This window comes from Taeniopygia guttata, chromosome 4, assembly GCF_048771995.1.
Source record: "Taeniopygia guttata chromosome 4, bTaeGut7.mat, whole genome shotgun sequence".
NCBI lineage: Eukaryota > Metazoa > Chordata > Aves > Passeriformes > Estrildidae > Taeniopygia > Taeniopygia guttata.
In genome coordinates this window covers 26,468,088-26,489,467 of record NC_133028.1, presented here as the reverse complement: position 1 = coordinate 26,489,467, position 21,380 = coordinate 26,468,088, and the positions used below count along the sequence as shown (strand labels likewise).

The 21,380-nt window shown below is 35.3% G+C and overlaps 1 protein-coding gene across 2 annotated transcripts in view; it reads right to left on the bottom strand.

Moving 5' to 3' along the window:
* Positions 1 to 21,380, bottom strand: part of FIP1L1 (factor interacting with PAPOLA and CPSF1) — a 38,405-nt gene that overhangs the window by 8,771 nt on the left and 8,254 nt on the right. The window contains exons 5-14 of one of the 2 annotated variants that reach the window (XM_030271084.4): positions 21,215 to 21,276; positions 20,907 to 21,014; positions 19,640 to 19,770; positions 19,305 to 19,373; positions 16,936 to 17,045; positions 10,181 to 10,274; positions 9,049 to 9,202; positions 3,813 to 3,839; positions 3,206 to 3,260; positions 2,115 to 2,170 (exon numbers count right to left, since the gene is read on the bottom strand). In XM_030271084.4, coding sequence (XP_030126944.1) covers positions 2,115 to 2,170; positions 3,206 to 3,260; positions 3,813 to 3,839; positions 9,049 to 9,202; positions 10,181 to 10,274; positions 16,936 to 17,045; positions 19,305 to 19,373; positions 19,640 to 19,770; positions 20,907 to 21,014; positions 21,215 to 21,276 — 866 coding nt within the window. The remainder of the gene's footprint in view (positions 1 to 2,114; positions 2,171 to 3,205; positions 3,261 to 3,812; positions 3,840 to 9,048; positions 9,203 to 10,180; positions 10,275 to 16,935; positions 17,046 to 19,304; positions 19,374 to 19,639; positions 19,771 to 20,906; positions 21,015 to 21,214; positions 21,277 to 21,380) is intronic. The other variant, XM_030271085.4, reaches the window with a different exon arrangement.

The window sequence follows — 21,380 nt, the reverse complement described above, 5'->3', positions numbered from 1 at the left end:
AGTTATCCTTCAGAACTGGTGCTGCAACAACAAAAGCATGCCACTATCTCTAAAGGTCAACATAAAACTTGGAAATATTCTTATGTCCCTGACAATATTTGACAGAATAGAATATTCTAATAAGAGACACCAAAGTGAAAAACATTTTACACTGGAGACTATGTAATAGATGCCACATATATACGTTAGTATGTGTTATTAAGACAGCTTTCCTTATGCTACTCTGCATGGCTTTAGTTGTACATCTCAGGTTTTACCTTCTTGCTAAAACACAATTAAATTACTGCCAAAAACAAAGTCTGTGTAAAGTCAATGTTTATGAATTCTTTTTTAAGAATTCTTGAAAACATAACAAGCTTCCAATGCATGAAAGCAAACATTTGATAACTGATGAGGATCCATACAATGTCACTAAAGTACTGCTTGTTACTCCATGAACTGCTACAAAATTATGAAATTGCAAGCCATTACAAAATGTCATATTGTATACCCATGCTAAAACTTCGGAACATTTGGGAAAGAGATTTGCTGAATATTTGATCTGTGCTGAACACCACACATGCTCAGAAACAGACAAAATTTTCCCTACAACTTCTCTTCTCACCAGCTAGGTTCAAAGGAACAAGGAGCAAGGCAACAGAATTTAGCTGACAGAAAAGGCACTAGGCATGGGGCAGCTTGGCAGATGTACTGAAGGCAGAGATAGTGGCTGCCAACATGCAAGGTCCTGCCTCTGGGTGAGGGCAGTCCTCAATGGCAGTACAAATAGCAATGAACTGATTCAAAGCAACCCCACAGAGAAGGATTTGGGGATATTGGGGGGCAACAATTAAACACGGCCAAGCAGTGTGACTTTGCAGCCCAGGAAGCCGCTTGTATCCTGGCTACATCAAAAGGAAGAGTGGCCAGCAGGTTAAAAAAGGTGATTCTTTGTGCTCCCTCCTGAGACACCACCTGGAGTACTGCATCCAGCTCTTAGGACCCCCGTACAACAAAGATGTATTAGAGCAGACCCAGAGGAGGGCCTTGAAAAATTAGCAGAGCTGGAACATCTCTCCTATGTTTTGTTCAGGTTGTTCATCCTGGAGGAGAGAAGGGTCTAGGCATACCTTATTGTGGCTTTTCAATACTGCAAAGGGACTTATAAGAAAGAAAGATGGAGACAGACCTTTTGCCAGGGCCTGTAGTGACATGACAAAGGGCTGTGGTATTACTCTGAGAAATGGTAGGCTTAGAGTGGCTATAAGGCAGAAATTCTTTATGATGATGGTGCTGTGGCATGGGTTGCCCAGAGAAGTTGTAGATGCCCTACCATTAGAATTGTTCAAGGCCCAGCTCAACAGGACTGTGAGAAACTCATCTAGTGAAAGGTATTCTTGCCCATGGCAGGCAGGCTTCAAATAGATAATCTTTGATGATTCCTTCTAACTCAAATATAATTATATCTATGTTATCATATTTTCTCCTTCAGATCAAGAGGCAGAGCAGTGCTAGCAGTTCTAAACTCAGCATACATTCTGTGGATGTCCATTTGGTGGCACATGTTGAAGCTTTTATTTTAGTTCATTCTTATTTCACTTTTACTGAAAAAAACCACAAAGTCATGTTTTCCAGCTTCAGATTTTTTTTCCCATAACAGTGATTAGAAAAGGAAAAGACAGACTTTGCAATAGCATAGCTGAACGTTATAGTGTCTTAGACAAATGGTTTTTCAAAGGAGAGGTACATCATCAGGATTTCTGAATGATTGCTCTTAGTAATTAAAATTCTGATGCTATCTCAACAGTACTTGTTCTCCTGCTTTTAAATCCTTGAAAAATTCTCCCTGACTTGCAGTCCATACTATGGTATATAATGCTTCAAAAATCACAGTTCTGCAAAAGCAGCAGGAAAAGATATCCAGTATATAAATTAGTAAGTGAAATAATAGTATTTACCAATAGTAGTTAAATTTGCAACAGCATGTATCTATTTACAATGGTCAGCAATGAGCTTTCATAATGAAACACTGACAGGACCTGTTTAGTTTTCTAGCTAATATCCTCATAAGTGTATCAAACAATTTGATATCACGCTGTTCAAAATTTCCAAAGCCAGCAAGCTTGCTTACTTACCACTGCCATATGAAAATGCACGAACAGGACGACCATCATAGCCAGAAGAATGTCCACTGTGGAACACAGATGCAAAACCAGTTTCAGCATATTAAAGATAAATGCTAAAACTCAGCTTTAGCAACAAAGCTACCTCCTTCAATAACTAGATGCATATATATAATATATATATTACATACAATATATACAATCAGAAGTAGCACTCATTCACAGCAACTGTCAGTACAAAGTAATAAATTTACTTAAGTGCACATATGATGTATTAAGTTAGGATTTTTTCTCAATTAAATCATATGAAGATTTTCTCAGAGATTTTCCATCATCCTCCTGTACCATGTATTTTAACAGAAATTTCAATCAAAGGAACAGATGTGTGCATCTTCCTTCAGTGAGATCCAGAGGACTGACAAGAGGCTTGAACCATCTTAAGTGAGTTTTGCATATGACCTGGTTTTGGTGTCCAGCAAAATACAAATTATTTTTCAAGGACTGTGCTGGCCAACCTTTTTCCTCCTTACATATATTTTTTATATATATACAAATATATGTATGTGTATACATATAAATTTATATAAAAATGGTATTGAAAAATTCCTAGCCTAACAGATTAGGCCTGTTACAGCTGAACACTTAGAGCAGAATATAAATACAAATTTAGATTCTGTGGAACTCTGGCACTTCTTATAGTTTATGAGGGCTTGAATCGATGCTCAAGTTTTTGTGTACATCTGAAAAAAGGGACACGATAGCTGAAAAGTACACAGATCACAAAAATAAGCCTTCAGACTACTAAGGAATACTTCAATAATAATTCCCTTAGGTCTTGGCACTGATTTACTATCAAAACTGTAACTAATGTGGTATTTTGATTATGTGTCATAACTAAATTAGTAAGTGGCCAAGTAACCTACTCAAAGAATATGTTGAGAGGTGAGACTAGTAACATTTCTGTAAAATTACTGTAAATATCTGAAGCTGTCTCCCCTTTCCCAGATGTAAATCCATAAAACAATGCGCAATGCAAGAGTATTATTAATTTCAGTTGCAGAATACCAATAGATTGCTTAGTAAGACTTCAAACAGACAATCACCTGTCTATTGTGGGTATGAGGGAAGGTGGAGGACCGCCAGGTGGTGGTGGAAACCCTGTAACAAGAAATTGGGTAAGGAGGGGAGGAAGTAAAAATCTCCCAACCATAAAAGAACTAGGCTAAGCATACAATTGCAAACAAATCCCAGAGAGAACAATGAAAAATTGTTTCCATGTAAATGGGTTTTTATTCTGTAAGACTTTAAGAACTACTTTTCAGCTTGACAAAGGCAAAACATTAAACATGTATTATCAGTGTTTCAAATTAAAAACTTTATCATTCTTAAAACTATGGTGATACAAAAGCATGAGCAATTCTAACAATACTTAATTAACAACAACCAAAACTATTTACTGCATAGCTGAGAAAAAATATTTGAAAGAAAAAAAGGAAATATTCATCTAGAAAACTGGCTGATTAGGTCCACTAGTCAACAGCATTTTCATACAATTTTTCTTCTGTCCAGCATCAAAATAACTGAGCCTACATACACACATATAGTTTAGTACACATCACCCTTTATCTATGTAATTGACAGAAGTTGGTAATTTGCACATAAGTTTTCATCTCTGAACCAAATGTGGAAGAAAAATCTAAGCACATTTACCTGGTGGTGGCACTGTTATTGGTATACCTAAAAAGACAACAAATATCAGTTATAGTAATAGTTTCTTATCTGTAGATCTAAAACCAGATTGAGCTTGCACTATGTATATGATCAAGAAGAATGACAACATATTTTCTGTGTCCTCAAGATGTCACATTAATACTGATTGGTAAAATTTTATACAAGCCTTGTGAAGTCTAACTTTTGATTTAAATTCCTATTCTTTAAGATCTTATTTATTTAGAGGTAAAACCAGTGAAGAGTGACTCTGGGTCTCAAGGTTAGAATTAACTTCATAATTCTAAAATTCTTAGTATTCAGAAGGAAAGCAACATCCCATAGACTACGTTCACTTTATTTTACTTTCCATGGCTGGATGGAAGGAAATGCAATTGGCCTCTGACCTTCAATAGCTTGGCACAGGAAACAGTAGGTCCACATGAACAAATAATTCAGGCAGCAGTAAGCAATACAGATGTCTGAGTCAATGCTATGACACTGCAGTTCATCATTCATTTGCTACATGGAGGGAAAAAGATTGTTTTTTTCTCTATTTTCTTGTAACTATCTGAGAAAGGAGCATCCTTTAACAGAAACGTGTGTAAGAATTACTCTGACCTGATTCTAGCTAAGCTGTTATAAATCTAACTAAAAGCTGAGAAAATTGTTCCAAACTAAATTAGCTGGCCTTGATATACTGCATCAACATATAAACCTATCTTACTGATTATGAAAGGAATGATTACAAGGTAAAAATAATTTGTACACTTCAAAGGTTCTTATCTTCCCATGCTTTGCAAAGACCTAGCTTTACCTGAACCGAACACATAACACTGCTATATAGTAAGCTGGGCTAAAACAATACTGGCAGAAAATAGCCTACTTCACCAGGCATAAAGCACTTTCAATTATCAGCAATTCTGCTTCCATTAAAAAGTATGTATGTTCAATCTGACAGCTCATGGCAAAACTTTGGGGAGGGCGAGAACAGAAAACTCTGGCAAGTGCTTTCATCAGCATTGACATAATTGCATAAACATTCGCACAGAACAGCACTGGCTACTTCATGACAAAGTTTACATATATCTCATTAGTTCAATACCAAAATTAAAAGACCATTGTATGGCAGCAGCATTTTATTAAATCTACATATTTATAATGTCTATAAATGCGAACTGCTCCCAGACTACCTTGGTAGAAGGACAGAATGAAGGAATATGCAAGCAGAGGAACAGAGATCAATATCAAAGTTCACTAATTGTTGGCAATTTATCTGACATTAATTCCTAACAGCATTAATCCTATAGGATTAAACGCATGGTGAAATATAATTGAGATTTCTGTCCAATCTGGAAGATTTAAAATCTGATCTCTTAGCCAAAATGTAAATCAGGAGACAGTGAACTCCAGCAGCCAAATTTCTGAACTGCATGAGCCACTCTCTTTTCACCAACATGCAAGCTTTTAATATGCACTACAGTTGTTAAGAACACTGGGTATCACACCGTAACATTTCTGACAGTGTAACATTTAAAAACCAAACACTCCAGATGAAAATTCCTGAAAGAAAATCAATATTAAGAACTCAAACTGTTGCACAGCCGAAGTGTCTACTATTCATCTTTTTTGGTTAATTGTTCTAATTAATAGATCCTTCATGAGCCGAAAACATAGAAAAAAAAAATGTTAAGCATATATATATATATTATATAACTGCTATAATATAGCAATGTTAAGTATATAAGCTAGAAAAATACCAGAAATTCTCTCAACATGATTTATTAGCTCCATCTTATACTAAAAAAGATTTCAATTGCTGCACTAAAACGAGTATATTGTTAGCGCTGCAAATGGCACTCAGCACTATCCAGAGAACTGCCTGGAAATCCACCAGCTAACTCCTCTTTAAAGAAAGGAAGAATTTTGTATTAAGCAATACAAAGTTTGTATTAATCTATATTCCTCATTTACAATAATGTTTTCTGCACAGAATTAAAAGTAAAAATATCACCACAAGACTAAAAGCCAAATGAAAAATTTCACTTAATAACCATTCAAACAAAATTAAGACAGACTGAATACAACTAATATCTAGAGACCAAATGTCCAAATAATTTTAATGAATCATGTAGGGCATTGCACCAAAAACTCATAAGCATTCTTTCCCACAAAAATCTTTAAGAACTTTTAAAGAGTCATGCTTAATGCTTATATAATCTTAAAAGAGAAGCTAATTTACTTGATGGTATCACAAAGGAAGAAAGATTCTATGTGCCAAATTGACAAAAAAAATCTAAAAAGATCTAAACAAATGCTTTTCATCACCTTCCTCACTAATAGACAAATATGACACAAAACAAGACAAAAAAAATCATAAGCTTCAGTTAATGGAAAATAATTTCTTACCTCTTCACTCCTTTGCCTTCTAAGTGTATGAAAATATATTTGTAGTGTCACCAGCCAATTACTACTTCTGAGAAAAGACACTGAAATATTTTGTCACTTCTTGCAATGAAGAAGAGACTACATTGTACCAGTGCAAGAATGTGGCTTAGTATCGACCCTGACATGTCCCTACAACACTGTTGTACTCCCATAAAGATACATCCAGCATAAACCTAAATACTCAGACTTGTGAGTCAAAAGCAACACAAATGTCTTTAGTGCATCATTTTACCTACCACACTCAAAACTGCCTTCAGAACATTGTATACCATCCTACTAGCTCAGGCTTGTAAGTATTTACAGAAAATCAAGTATGTTTTACTAAAGAAAAGCAATGCCACACATGCTCTGCTTGTGGAATAAGGTACCAAACATGAAAAACACAGCCAGAGTTTAAGAACATACTGTAAATTAGCTAAACTGCATAACAGCCCTCAGAAAAGTAATATATCTCAACTTGGTTCTCTTGCCACAGGCTAAATTAGGTTAAATTCTCTCTATCAAAAGATAAAAAGTTTACACTCAGGATGCTGAACCTGAGCAGTCACATCAAACCCTGGCGTACATTGCGAAGTTATGCAACAGAAGTTTAGTATTTCAGAGAAAGGTCTTTTTTCTTAAATCACAAATACATGTCACATTTTTAACTACATACTTAAACCAAAGCACATAAACCAACTTTTAAAGCCTTGGTAAAAAACATACATATTCTGCTTTAGATGGAAATTACACCAACATAGCAATAAACCTACCAAACAGAAACTAGCACATATTTTGACACAGGCAGTCATTTCCTAGGACTATTTGAGAATTTTCTACATTTGGTGCTCTGAATTGTTCCAGGACTTGTTCCTCAAAAAAGACTTGAATCACAAGAGTGAATGAATACAGAACAAGAGACCTAACTTCAAAGCAAGATCCTTTTTCAAAGGCGCTTTTGGAGGATGTTTTATATTTGGAATACTTAAATTTTCTGGCAAGTAGTCCCAGTTTAATATTGACTAAGTGTAGTTTTTTTACTTCTCTTCCAGTGAACCAAGGAGGGATGGCAGAACCTATTTTTGGAACATCTTTGATGATAAAGAGTTGGCAACAGCACAATTAAAACACAGGCCTAAGGAAACCAAATCCACAGCTCTTAATCATTATTTTCTAATCTACTTGAAGTACTGAAGGATGTTCCAGAAGACCTTCTGAACAAGCCTGTGTCATAAACCATGAGACTGAAGCCAAACCTGCTCGCTTGATCTACAACACATGTGGATTTCCTTCACCTTACAGGTGAGGGGTTTCATAAGAACAGTCCAGTAACTGTATGTGACATCCCTGCACCAAGTGTCTGGGGTGTCTGTGGGGGTGGTTCTCATGTTTTTGATAATATACAACTTAGAACACCTTTTCTGAACCCAGTTACAATTAAAATAATTACTTTCTAAAAAGTTGCAATGCATTACATATACTGTTTTATTATAAACATTTAAATGAAGCTTAAAACCACAGCAAGCATTATTGTCACATCCATTCCCTTTCTGTCCTTCCCCCTCCCCAGTAAGGAAACATCACAAAATCACCAGAGCACTACCATAATCTCACTTCAGATACTATATTTTTTATATTTATATTAAAAAAAAAAAAAAAAAAAGGGAAAAGGGCACATTTTCTATGTGTTCCTCCATCATGGAGGAAAGCCAGAGCTTGCAGGCAGAATGAGTTAAGTTTTAAAATTAGGAGGGACAATTGAAGAAGCAACTTCTTCTATGAGGATTTAAACCCTATAAAAGCTCATACTAGCTGCATTCAAATAATGTGACTTCTTTGCTTCTGCATAAGAAGCAGAACAGAGAAACTTTTAAGAGATTCCTTCTGCAAGCAGAATAGCAAGGAAACTTCCCAGCATGATTTTCAGAGTAAGTCAAGCAAAAGAATTCAAGGAACAGGAGAAAATAAGGAAAGAGGTTCCACCTTAAATCAGTCTTCTCTGCAGACAAATGCCTCACTTGCCTACTCAAATACACCACAAAGATTCTCCATCTAATTTCATTTCTCACAGACAGTTCTTCTTAGTTTCTTGCCAAATCCTTTTGAACTTCATGTCTTAAAATGACAAGTACCGGTCACTGTACCTCTTGTGCAAAAGCTCATGACACTTCTGTCAGGAAATTTCCATAAATGTCACATTTCAATAAATGTTCAGTAAATATCAGTACATTTTGAAACAGATTAATAATGGGACGAGTTCTCAAAGAGCTTTGATTCCTCTAAGATTCACAGACACAGAACACTGGAAAAACACATCAGGGATTAATAAGACTTCTAACTGGAAGAAAGGATACAGAGCAAATGCAATACTTATCAGACTTTTGGGAATTTACACATGCTGTGAGAGAGAAGGAGAACTAGAACTTCTCTTGCTGTCTTGACCTTAGGCATTAGAGAATCCAACTTGCAACATAAATTCATGGTAAACCATACTTCTAGTTCAAAAGTTTGTAGAATGATGTGTTAACATATACCTCTCAATTGCATTAACAGTTACTGAATTACAGAATACAGCTTCTCACTTCAAACATTTTCAAGAACAAAATAACCAGCAGTTACTCTTCAAGTAATTATTTACTACTTGGGATTATGCTTATTGAGAAAGTACAAATAAAAGTTTCTGGGTTTGCCTTGCAGATACACTTAAGAAAAGAGCAGAACACAAAATTCTGAAATTCTGCACGATGCACCTAAGAATCTGATGTTAATAAATCTCTCATTATTCACATCCTATATAGTGCAGGATATTTACCTGGTGGGGGAATCAGAGGCGGAGCAGTACTGACAGTTGGAGGGGGTGGGAGGAAAGGAGGTGGTGGAAGGTGAGTAGGTGGAGCTCCTGGAGGGAAAAATGGAGGTGGCTTGGTAAAACTGTCTACTTCAGGATTAGAGCGTTCTGAAAGAACCTGTAAAATATCAAACTCTAGTTACAATTGCTATGTGAAAAGAGTACAAGACAGGTTTCCTCTCTTTCAGTTACTAAAATAGGAAAGCATTACTTCACATTTAAAGACCCATATTCAGACAGTGTAAGTTCTACCCGCATACCTATGTTCAGTGTCCCATATTTGCCAAGTACCTTTCAAGGCCTAAGAGCACCTTAAATTTGTATAATGGAAAATATTTAAAAATCAAAATGAAAAGCAAGAAAACAACCCAAGACTATAAATTACTTAAATACTCTGAGATCAGATGAAAAACACATGGTAGTGTTAGCACTACAATCCTTTACTATTTTCACTATTTAACCTCAATCTCAGTTAGCATGGAAATGCAACTGGAGTACCAAGCAACCCTGATTCTTCTCTCTGATTCTTCAGGAGAGAAGTGTATTCCATCTGTGTAGATGTAGTTGCTTTCTCAGGATAATAAAAGTCTAGATTAAAACCATAAAGACTAATCTTGCAATTTATGGTAAAGTATACTGCAATATAATTAAAAACAAGCTACTACCAATTGTTTATTCCTCCACACCTTATTTTTAAAAGACTGCACTTCTCAGACTGCATACAAGGGGGCTTTCACTTCCAGCATTGGTGTCTGGCAGAAATAGGGGGACAAATGGGGAGTTCAAATATTTATGTTTTCACTCCATAAACAAAACAATCCCACACAGATCTAGCAGAGCCAATGCCGTCTCCTGGATTGTAAGTCTGCAACATCACTCGTTTCTTTTCAGGAAGCGGTATACCAAAACATTTTTCTTTTGAAATTTATCAAATATTTAATCTTAATATATTTTGGAAACTGCCAAAATTTTATTCCTGGACTTAAAGTTACTTATGAGTTACTCATTCATATATACTGATACTTTAGTCAGAAGTTATGGGGAAAGCAAAAATGTCTTTTAGTTAAAAATAGAATGCAAAACTGCAGTGTAAAACCTGTATGTTGCTGTTTTCATTAGCACGCCGTCGTCCTTCCACCCTGCTGATAGTGATGGTCTGTCCAATCACATCTATTGTGCCAGATATTCGCCTGCAACACATGACAAACCAGGATCAAGAAGCAGAATCAGAAAAGGAGGAGAAAAAAGAGAAAGTGAGAGAAGCAAGCTTTATGGACTTCTCTCATTCTAAATGGCAAAAATTCTGTCTTCTGTGGAAAACATAAAAGACTGTTTCTGAAGAACATTAAAGGCGATGCATTTGCCGAACTATGCAAGAGTATAGAACTAAACAATGCAGCAAAAGACTTCTTTGATAGGCAAAGGCAAAAACTGACTCTACGGCAGTCTCCTTCCCCCTCATAAAACACAGTACTTCTGCTTTTCTGTTACAAAAAAAAAAAAAACCCAAACAAAAAGATCACAAAACTTCAGTAAGAAAAGAACATATTAAGCAGAACTTTCTCAAAAATCTAACATAAACAGCTATAAACTATTTATTAGAAGTAATTTCTAAATTGTATGAAATCATAATGAAGGATTCCATGGAAGATCAAACAAAGGTAAGGCAGAAGAAAAAATATTAGCATAAAACATAAACACTAAAATTTGAAGTAGAATCAATCTCTCAAAATCTTCAGGAAATTAACCTCAGAGGAATATACTGACACAAAAGAAGTACTCCAGGTACCAGACCAGAAAATATGACAAGTATCTGAATGTCACCTAGTAAAACTAAAGCCTGATGTTTGTGACAACAGGAATCACTATTTTGAAGACAGGATTAATCTAATATTTTTCTGTTTGCAGCCCTAAAATGCCAGAAACCAAGGTTTATATAAAATGTATAACTCTTATGCAAATGTAACAAAATCTATTTGCATAAGAGTTATAAAAACCAGGTTGGACTAAGGCCTTGAGCAATCTGCTCTAGGGGAAGATGTCCCTGCACATGGCAGGGGAGGTTGGGCTAAATGATCCTTAAGGTCCAATTCAACCCCTTAACATATGATTCTACCTGCTCTGCAGGCCACTATTGATTTCTAAAATAGGTTAAAAAGTAGGATTCATCTAGGTCAACTACGTTAGAAAATGAGGTATAAAACTACAGTGCTAATGGTTAAGAGAAACAAAGGCACAAAATCTCACCTATTAGAGACACATATTTTCACCTGTGGTTTCACCTATAAGGGAAACCACAGTAGATAAAATTGATATTTATCAAGAGCATGATATGTAGCAGTAAAAGACTGGAAAAAAACCTTCCTGAAATTTCCACAGAAACAATTCCATAGAAAGAAAAAAAAATATTTCTAATTCAGAAGACAATTTCTTGTCTTTTTTTGCATCTAGTGTACTACTAACCGCATGAATAGAAATACTAGGGAGAACAACTGTAAATTGGAATTATAGGCTTAGAGTTCTGTCAGACTGACAGCTTGGACTCCAATTGCTCAGATACCTAGATTCCAGTGCAACTGAAAAAGACACAGCAGATACTAGAGCATGAAGTAAGATCTCTCAGAGATAATCTGAAGTTTCATAGCAGACTGCATACTGAGGATGATACAAATGCCTGTCCTCTGAACTTTTCAGTACCTGGGTTTAGAGCTTCCTCCTGGATGGTAAAAAGCAAGCTTATTAAGCACAATAGTTTAGAGCTAAAAAAAAATTGAACAAAACCAGTGCAATGGTGCAAGAATAGAGAACATACCTTCAATTAAAGAGTATATACTATACAGCAATATATACTATACAATGATAACGGAAGTTTAAGGAATTTTCTGGATCTTAAATTTAAGAAATTACAATTTTCCTTTAAGTAACTGAATTGAAAACATAGGTATTATAAAACAGTTGTTAAAACAACTGTTCTCACCATCTCAGTCTTCACTGACAGTGCATTTTGTTTGAGAATTCTAAGACACTTATTCTCCTTTATCACTGGTATCTTCTCTTAATTATCTAAACCATATCCTAGAAAACTTATTTTACCTAGCTTTAGTCCTTAAGTGTAACAGATCACACCCTTCTACAGTAAAAGGTCCCTTCCTGGCTCACACCACTGATTTACAGGGCTTCCACTTGGGAGTGATGTACACAGCAGAATTAAGACTCTTCCTCTCTTATCGTGTTTGCACACTGCCAGCAACTTTTAGAATCAGCACTGAAATCACACACAGTGACACCAGTGCAAGAGAGCCAGGCATCAAAGAAATATATGCCTCAACTATATTACAATAATATTAATTCTGGCTTGGGAAGCAGCCCAAACACTCCACTGCAATATCAAATGAAGGAAACCCAGACTACCAATTAGTTGGTTCCTAGACATCAATTTTACTGAAATAAACAGTTTCACTTAATTTTTTTAGATTCTGAAGAGTATACCTCTACTCACTCAATCTCACTGAGATTATACTTTGCACTTATTATTTAAATAATGCTGTATAGTGTTATGTCCACTGTTCTTCCCAACAACTGCCAAGAGATTATTTTTCATAATGATGGATTTTGCCATCATACCTTGAACTTGACAAATTCTCTATTTCCAAGATTGCAAAAATGATTTAATTAAGAATTTCAATAGAAGAGCTTGAACTTGAACAAAAGAAAGCATCAATTGAGCTGCAAATGAAGCAGCAGATGACATCTCAAATCACATGTTAAGTCACACACACATTAAGCCACAGCAAGCTGGCACAAGGAGAAATTTCCACAACTCCCTAGACATTATCTAGATTCACAATAAGTAGCAGGCAAGACTTGGTTTCTGTCTCAGTGCCGTAAGCAAAGAAAAGGAAGGGCTTGGTTTGTCCCTTACGTGATCGAGGCACCTGGGATACAGACGCATTCCCAATGGATCCTCTGAAACATAAGAAGGAAATCCACACGTGTGGGATGCATATGAACCCACAGCAGAGTTCATACAAAGTGTAGCTTGAAAGGAACGTTCCAGCAACTCTGAGTTATCTCACTCTAATTAGAGAACGGTTATTTATGAGCTATTTGCACTACGAATACCACTTCCATGGAGAGTAATTCAGAAAGATAACTCAATCTCATTTGGCAAGCTCAGCTTAGATTCTACCGAGAAAAGAGAAAGAGGTAGAAAAAAGAGGAAAAAAAGAAGGCAAACCCAGTTATTTTCAAAGTTCATAGCTTCAAAAATCCTTATCCTTACCACAGATAAAATAAATAAGCTGCTTTTTGGAACATCCCCATATTACTTCAGAATCAGACTAACTATGGGATGCCACATTTGTGCAGTAGATTTATTGTATAGTCTAATATGTATGGAATTACAATATGCTTCAATATTTCTTCCATTCTTTCTTGTTTTTCTTATGTATTTTATGTTTTATTTCCCTCCTCTTGAGGACAGCCTCAACTTTGCTGAGCTCACCACTCACTGATATGAATAAAAACCAAATAGTGAAATGAAACCATTTTTATAAAAACCCACTTTTTTTCAAAACAACATCTGAGTTTCCATCGCTTCCATCACATTTCTCTGAAAGCAAAACCCATTTAATTGTAATGTACACTTTAGTAACTGTAAAAGCACAAATGGAGGTTAAAAACCAAAGCACTTCTGACAGAAAAAATTTTGTGATGGAAAGCTGTAATTGGTATTACTTGAATGACAAAATACAAGCTTTTGTAGCCAGCTTATAAATGAAACCTATGCTTATTTCTCTATTACTAAAGAAAAACTATCTCATAGTCCTTGAAAAATGACAAAAGGAAAAACAGTGGTCTGGAAACAAGACACTTTTATGAAGTAGTTGGTTAGGACACATTTGAAATATGTCAAAGTCCTCATCTTGGCCTTGAAAGCATTGTAGTCAAAAGTCAAAACACGTTCCTTCAGGTTTTTACCATAATTATGGGTATGCACACAATAAGCCTTTAACTTTTCTCTTTCTGGAGAACAAATATTTTACTTTATACCAGACAACCTGTATACAATGTCCATTTACTAAACTATTTTCATTTTGATTTAACTCCTCCTTCAGGATTATGCAATACTTTATGCTACTCAACAGCCCTAAGTATCACAGAATCAAAGCAAGAAATTCAGGTGTCATTTCTTAACAACTAATATCTCAGCTATGATTAAGACAGTCACTGTTCAAGCAACATTTCCCAGAGATACACTGGTATGAACAAGCACTTGAATTACACATTTAGGGTGCAATTCTAGTAATTAGCAACAATTATTTGCTGGTGAGCAGTAATACTCTTCCTATTCCATCATCTACAACTTCCATATTGGTAACAAGCAATATTATTGCTAGACCTCAGAGTTTTTTTGAGACAATTTGCAATCACATACAAACATATACTGGACTCAAATTAAAAAGGTAAAAATATAAGCACAAAATTACTTCAATGTTTGTTTACAAACAAATGAAATAAAAAGCAAACACCACTATCTGTCCCCAACCTGGCAACTGAAGAGCTATATGTAATGTCCATGTGTAAAATCATCCATGAAGCAATATTAAAGCCCTGACTAGTAAATGAGGAACTAAAGTGTTAAATGAGCATCATGCCCTGAATTGTTTTTCCCCTTTACCTTAATTCCCATGATTGGTCCCTCCTGTATTGTTCCTACCACTTTCTGATGCCTGAACTGGCTTTTCTGGAGGCAGTGTTTGTCTGTGATTGAGAAGAGCTGCTGCTTTTCTGGTGTGGTAAATTGCCTCAGTCTTTCTGTTTTCTTACTGATCCTCACATCAGTGCTGCTGTACCAAATTGTATCAGTTTTCTCTCCCTTTCACAAAACATATCAACTACTGCTAGAAGTTCAGAGTTTTATTGCTACATGAGAAATGCTTCCAGCAATTTCTCAACAAGGCTATTGCAAATGCCACATGGAATAAAGGCAATTATTTTAAATTACTGAAGAGCTACATTGCTGAAAACGTTCTGCCTACCTAAAATAAACTCTTTAACTAAAGAAAGAAATTAGTCCAACCCCATAAAATCCTGTCTGGTCATACAGAAGTTACTAATACAGGCACTTAGAAAGACAAAATACTAGATGTATTATGGAAAAATCATTAAAGTAGAAATATATATAATCCACACACCTAATACATATTCACTCATTGAGCAACTCTCAGACTTCAAAGCATACAGTTTTCTTTCAAAATCTCTTCCAACCACTTCATAGAAATACCTTTCTTTACAGAATAATCTATTTTAAGCAAGTGTATCCATAGGAGCAGGTATTAAATAAGGGAAGATGTCAGTTTTGTCATTGTAGCAACTTACAGTATTCACACTAAATATACACAAAACAATCTCCCACTGGAATGCACAAGTGATACAATTGTCAAGGTGATATGTCACAAAGTGATACATCAAAATAAATGCCACAAAGTGACACAGGTACCACAACTGCAAATTTCACACATAATCTACATTTTTTCTATAATTTTATACTTGACTACATTTTAATAACCTGGTCGTTAATTACTTCCAGAAGTAGTTTAGAGGTTTTTTGTCCACCACTGAGATGAACAAAGAATTGAAATCTTGTAACAAAACCTCCGCTAGATATAGATTTGGTATCCTTACCCTGTGAACAACACATCCCAGTTTGAGAACTCTGTTACAAGAATATCATACATTAAAAGCAATTCAGAAAAGAAAACCTTAAAAACAGCTAGAAGGTTAGCATGAAGTTTGGAAAACTCTTGTTTCTTTGACAAAGTAAAATACAAAAACAGAATTAAAATCTACTAAACACAGAGCAACATAACCTGGTAGCTTGGAGAAAAATTTAGGCTACCAGAAGGAATATTCTAGAAGTGAAAGGAAAGTGCAGGCAAGGGTATGATTGATTTCCTCCTGCCCCCCCAAGAAAAATACATTTGGGTGTTGAATTGACTCTTACAGGACGGAATAACTGAGCAAAAGTGCCTCTAAATTAGTCCAGGTACTTATGAATGCAGCACTAAAGATGGGTCATAACTTCTCATCTTTAATGGTTGACAACGAAGTGTCCAATGTACTCTACCTTTCCTACCATTGTTTGTACTATGATGTAATATAAGGGCTTTTAATTTGCGCAGAACCAAAACTTCTAAACAGGATCACTAAATAATTAAAGTAAAGCAGAAGCATGGGTTCATCCCAAGCCAAGTGCCAGATATCAAACAGCAGTAGCTTAGATACAGGAGACAGAAATTATTAAAGCCTGGGGCTGGGAGAAGGAACTCAGTAAGAAAATAATTTCTCTCATTTCGAAGAAAATATAATAAAATACTCAAATATGGAGAAACCAAAGCTGCCTTGCAGGAAAGAGACTAGGAATTCCAGGAATTCCTCCACTTGTTAAAGTCATAGCTGTCAGATTCTGTATTGTTTAACTGAAAAAAATAAGTTACCTAAGACTCATAAGGACCCTAACCACAAATACTATTATGGCAAATTCAATCATACACAGAAAGCACAGTGTCAGAAATCAACAACTGAATTTTTGTAACTGTTTTGTTAGTTGGTCCTGCTATTGGTCCTGCTGTTTTTTCTCCCCTTTTCTTCTACTTTTTCCCAAATAGCCAAGAAGGTAGCACAGCATTAATGTGTGATTATGCTAAATATGATTACGATATCTCTACCCTTCTTTTTTACCTGTTACAGAAACGTATTTCCCTTTTTTTCCTACAAAAATCATAAACTTCAAAGACATAGAGGTAACAGTAAAAAGAGTTTTTTGGTCATGAATTACAGCTAACTGACCTGTTTGTTGGAATTCCTGATTTGAATAAGGCAGGAGGAGATGTGAAATCAGGTTTGGTCGACTGCACTGCCAACTCTTTCTCCAAATTTCCAGTTCTGCCTTGCTGTACCTTCAAAATATTGTTTCATCATTAGTTTACCCTCACAAGTGCAGTAGCTCCAACACTCAACAAATACACAGACAACACAAAAAGAAATTAAGTCCAACTCTATTCAGATTTTCAAAAACTGTCACCTCTACAGCTAGAAAATTATATATTTTGTACTGATGTATAACCTAAATATTGTGTTTGATAGATACATAAGAATCAATATGCCAGAGAATGCATTTTTACAAAGATTAGACAGCTTAAATATTTCTTTTCCAAGAATTTCATTTGTATGTGAACAGACCAAACTGATTTTCTTGAAAAATTTCCTCTATGAACCAAATTACATTTTGATTTTTAAAAGAAGGACAGTTATTAAAAAAAAAATTCATAATCTTTACAAGATTAGAGATATCTAACAAGCCTGCTATCAACTACCAGCAAACCGTGAGACAATAAACTTGAATGGATTCTCCATCTGCCTCATTGACCGTGAGATCTAGTAACTACTTAATTTCTGAGTCATACCAGTAAGTCATCTCATACTCTGAGTTATGCAAACTGCAAAAGACTTTTTATTAGTTCAGACTGAATACTTCAGAAACACCCTGTTGTTGCTGAAGTACTGCAAAATTCCAGACTTCTTTTATTAAAGCTATGCAAAACCTTTGGTGCAAGTACGTCAAGTATTGTTTTACTTCAGCAGCAGTTATATGTGAAAGAAAAACCTACATGGGTTAGTATTAAAGACAAATATATAGTGATTCCATTTTTAAACTCACTCCCACTGTACCAGCTACATCACTCTATGTAGCTAGCTTATTCATACTATAACATTGTGTAAGCTGTGATCTCACAGCTTGTAAGCAAGTGAACGACTATGTTTCTGCAGAACCTCACTTTTAAACATGGGCACATGTTTCCCGAACCCATAAAAATGTACATAAGTAGTTAAAATTCATTTTACAATGAATTAATATTTCCTATCCAGAAGTATGAGGGGAAAAGGTCAAAGAAAAAGACTTCTACAAATTAATGAGCAATTGGAAAATGTAGGAGATATTCTTGCCAGTTACGGGAGATTAATAAAAATTACATGCAAATATAATGGAAATTACATGAGACTGTTTCAGAAGAGAAGGAAAAAAGAGTTCTTAAAAATAATAATTATGTGTAAACTCCTTTTAAAACATGACCAACTCTTACAACACAATTATTACCTGTACTGTTTGATCACCAGTCAGTACTGAGATGGAAATAAGGGAAGTTTTGGGTTAGACTACTTATCCTTTTTCCTTCAGAACATTTCAGAAAAGTTTGAGATAACAGTCAGTTGCAAATTGTAACTCCTACTGTCCACTATTTCTACTGTCCCACAGCACTATTAAAATGATAACTGAGAAAGGTATAAAGCCCCATAAAACTTCTGATCCATTCTTGCTAAAATAAAGTCAAAATAACTGAATAGCCTCAAGTAGTACACAAGAGAAAAACACCCATCTGCAATTGACAGTTCTGTATCTGCAATTGACAGGAGTACACAGAAGAAAGAAACCATTCCAAGTCATTTCAAAGACAATTCACTAACAAAAATTACTACATATTAAGAATAGATAAAATAAATAACCTTTGTGTTATAATTTTAAGTTTAGTATCAAATAAGTGAGAAACTGAGAAGATAAAAAAAAGTTCAATCCTTAAAATAAATGCTGTCACGTAGGTCTTTCTATTCCCTGAAAACCAGCATTTCTGAATGGAAAAAATATTATACATAACTTGATTTATTGTTAGCTAATCCCATAAGGGCTACACAAAAATATGGAAGATTGATTTTCATAGTTGACATACATAGTTATGACAACAATCATAGTTGTCAAGGATAACTGTTACAAAACATTATAGTAAGAGCTACAATGCTAGAGGAAAAACAAACATGCCATAATCTACAAAACTTCCCCACCACATCTGCACAAATTCTTTCATCTGCACAAATGAACGCACTACAACTACAAATAAACCACCACATCAAGAAACATTAATTTCACTGGGAAATTTTTTAGTTCACCAGGCCACTAACTCACATGCTTGCAGAAGAGTGACAAACAAAGCAACACTTTTTAATCCACATTTTGTGACATATACAGAAAGTCACTGATGTAGGATGAGAGTATGAAATAACGGCTGTGTCCATATCAGTTGTTCTTCTATCAGTCTGTGCTGGCATGGGAAGCAATACCCAAGAAAAATGAGAGCAACCAACAAAATTTTACTAAAATTCACCTTTAAAAGATGGTATCTGCCATCGAGAATCTCTGCACTTGGTCTTACTTCCATAGCTTTGTCTTCAGCCTAAGTTAAATAACACATTGCCCATTAAGACACCACACAATTCTTAAATGATGGGCCACAGTCTTAATAAAGGTACAGATGCAATCTAGCTGTAGCTGTCGGTCACACTATCCACACAAACTGCCAGTGAAGCAACACAGCAGGGTTGAGGGAAGGGAGTCGGGTGCAAACTAACAAATGTACTGAACTGGGCAGAACAAGCTTATGACACACAAGCAGCTTTACAGGGAAAAAAACATGTACAATACAAAAAAAACACTATTTACCGTAATTTTATTTGTGGTTGAGGTAACTGGCAAAATTTCAAGACCCATTCGTATTCTCTTTTGTTTTTCACAGTAAGCTTTCCAGGTATCTTCATTGAAGCCATAGTTAAAATAATCTGAGAGATCAGCCCCTTTAAGTAGAGAAGCAGGGGTTTTTTTAGGATGTTACAAAGTTCATCTTTCCTCCACTAAACATATATACACCTCTACTTAGAGCATCAAAACTGATTAGGTATTGGTCTAAAAAGCATAACTGAAATGTACAATTCATCAACAGAGTATTCATTGCTAAGATTGTAAACCCATTAAAATTTAGTCAGAAACAGTAACTTGCCTAGCATCATGAAGTGGGGGCCAGGAGCAGAGAATATAATGGGTATTACAATCCCCCATATCTTTACAACAAGATAAATATAAGATCTATAGATTGGCTTTATGTTCAGAGAAGAACCGCTCCCTTTAGTTTTGCTTGTTCTGTATTTGACTTCTCACTTTGTTTTGGCTCCTAGTTTCATTTGATGCCATGAAGTATTTTTAGGGTAAGAGAGAACAGCTGTAACTCACATGCATAGAATATACTTAATATAACTAACATTTCAAACACCAGATAATCAAAGGCTTCCTTTTTTATTTTTCCACTTTGCAGACACTAATTGTATTACCATAGCAATATACAAACACTAGTAAAAAACCTACATGGAGCAGCAAGATGTACTGGTCCTAAAAAACCAAATCAATGCTGGTAAAATCAGAAAAGTCTGGACAGATCACTTGAACCAACTAGACAATACAGAGGAGACCCATGGAAAGTCCGTGCAGCAAGTCCCAGTTTCTTATTCAAACCTCATGGATGTCTGTGCATGAACACAACCTAACACAGACAGTTATGTTTCACCATTATTCATGCTAAAACCTGTCAGAACTATTTTCCATTTTGCTTTACCTTTTGTTTCACGGCACAAAGCAATGGCAGTAATCTCCATAGGAACACAGATTTCCAAAGAGAGCTGAGGATACACATGTATTAAAAAAATGGCCTATCTCTTTCTCCTGGCATGTGATAGGGATGTATACTAACAAACAGGGCACACCCAAGCACTCTGTGGCACAGCAGGAAGACAACAAGTAACACAGTTGCTTTTTCCAAATTATGCCGTACAGTACCTCTGAGGAATTGCTAAAATGACATCCACATGCAGTCAAAAGGAATCACTATTAAAATAACTACTGAACACCTATGAATCAGTTAACATAAACCAGACATTACCTGGCTTTCTCCAAGGTTTATCTTCAAAAGAATCTAAATCTACTTCCAGAAGTGGCACACCATTAATACTCCCTGGTGCATCTAGATCCAGTCCTTTAACTTTTGCACCTGTGAAGAAAAGTTAGTTAGAGCCTTCTGTCTCTACGAAATGGAATTTTATCAGTAGCATTACACTTAGAATAATAAAAAACAAAAGCCAGACAATTTATCAAGAAGTTTTAAAAGAAACAATTATTTCCTTAATCCAAAACAATCCAGTTTGGTTTTTTTTTTTTTTTTTACTAATATTACTATATAAATTTTCTTACCAGAAGATCCATAAGCTCGTCCTCCTGCCTTAATATTGAGATTCACAGGTGCTGCTCCATAACTTCAAGAAATTAACAAAAAAATGAATTAGAAAAAGAAAACTTTTAAACCAGAAGAAAACACAAAACAAGAGATAGCTAGATCCAGAAACATATTGGACCCAGG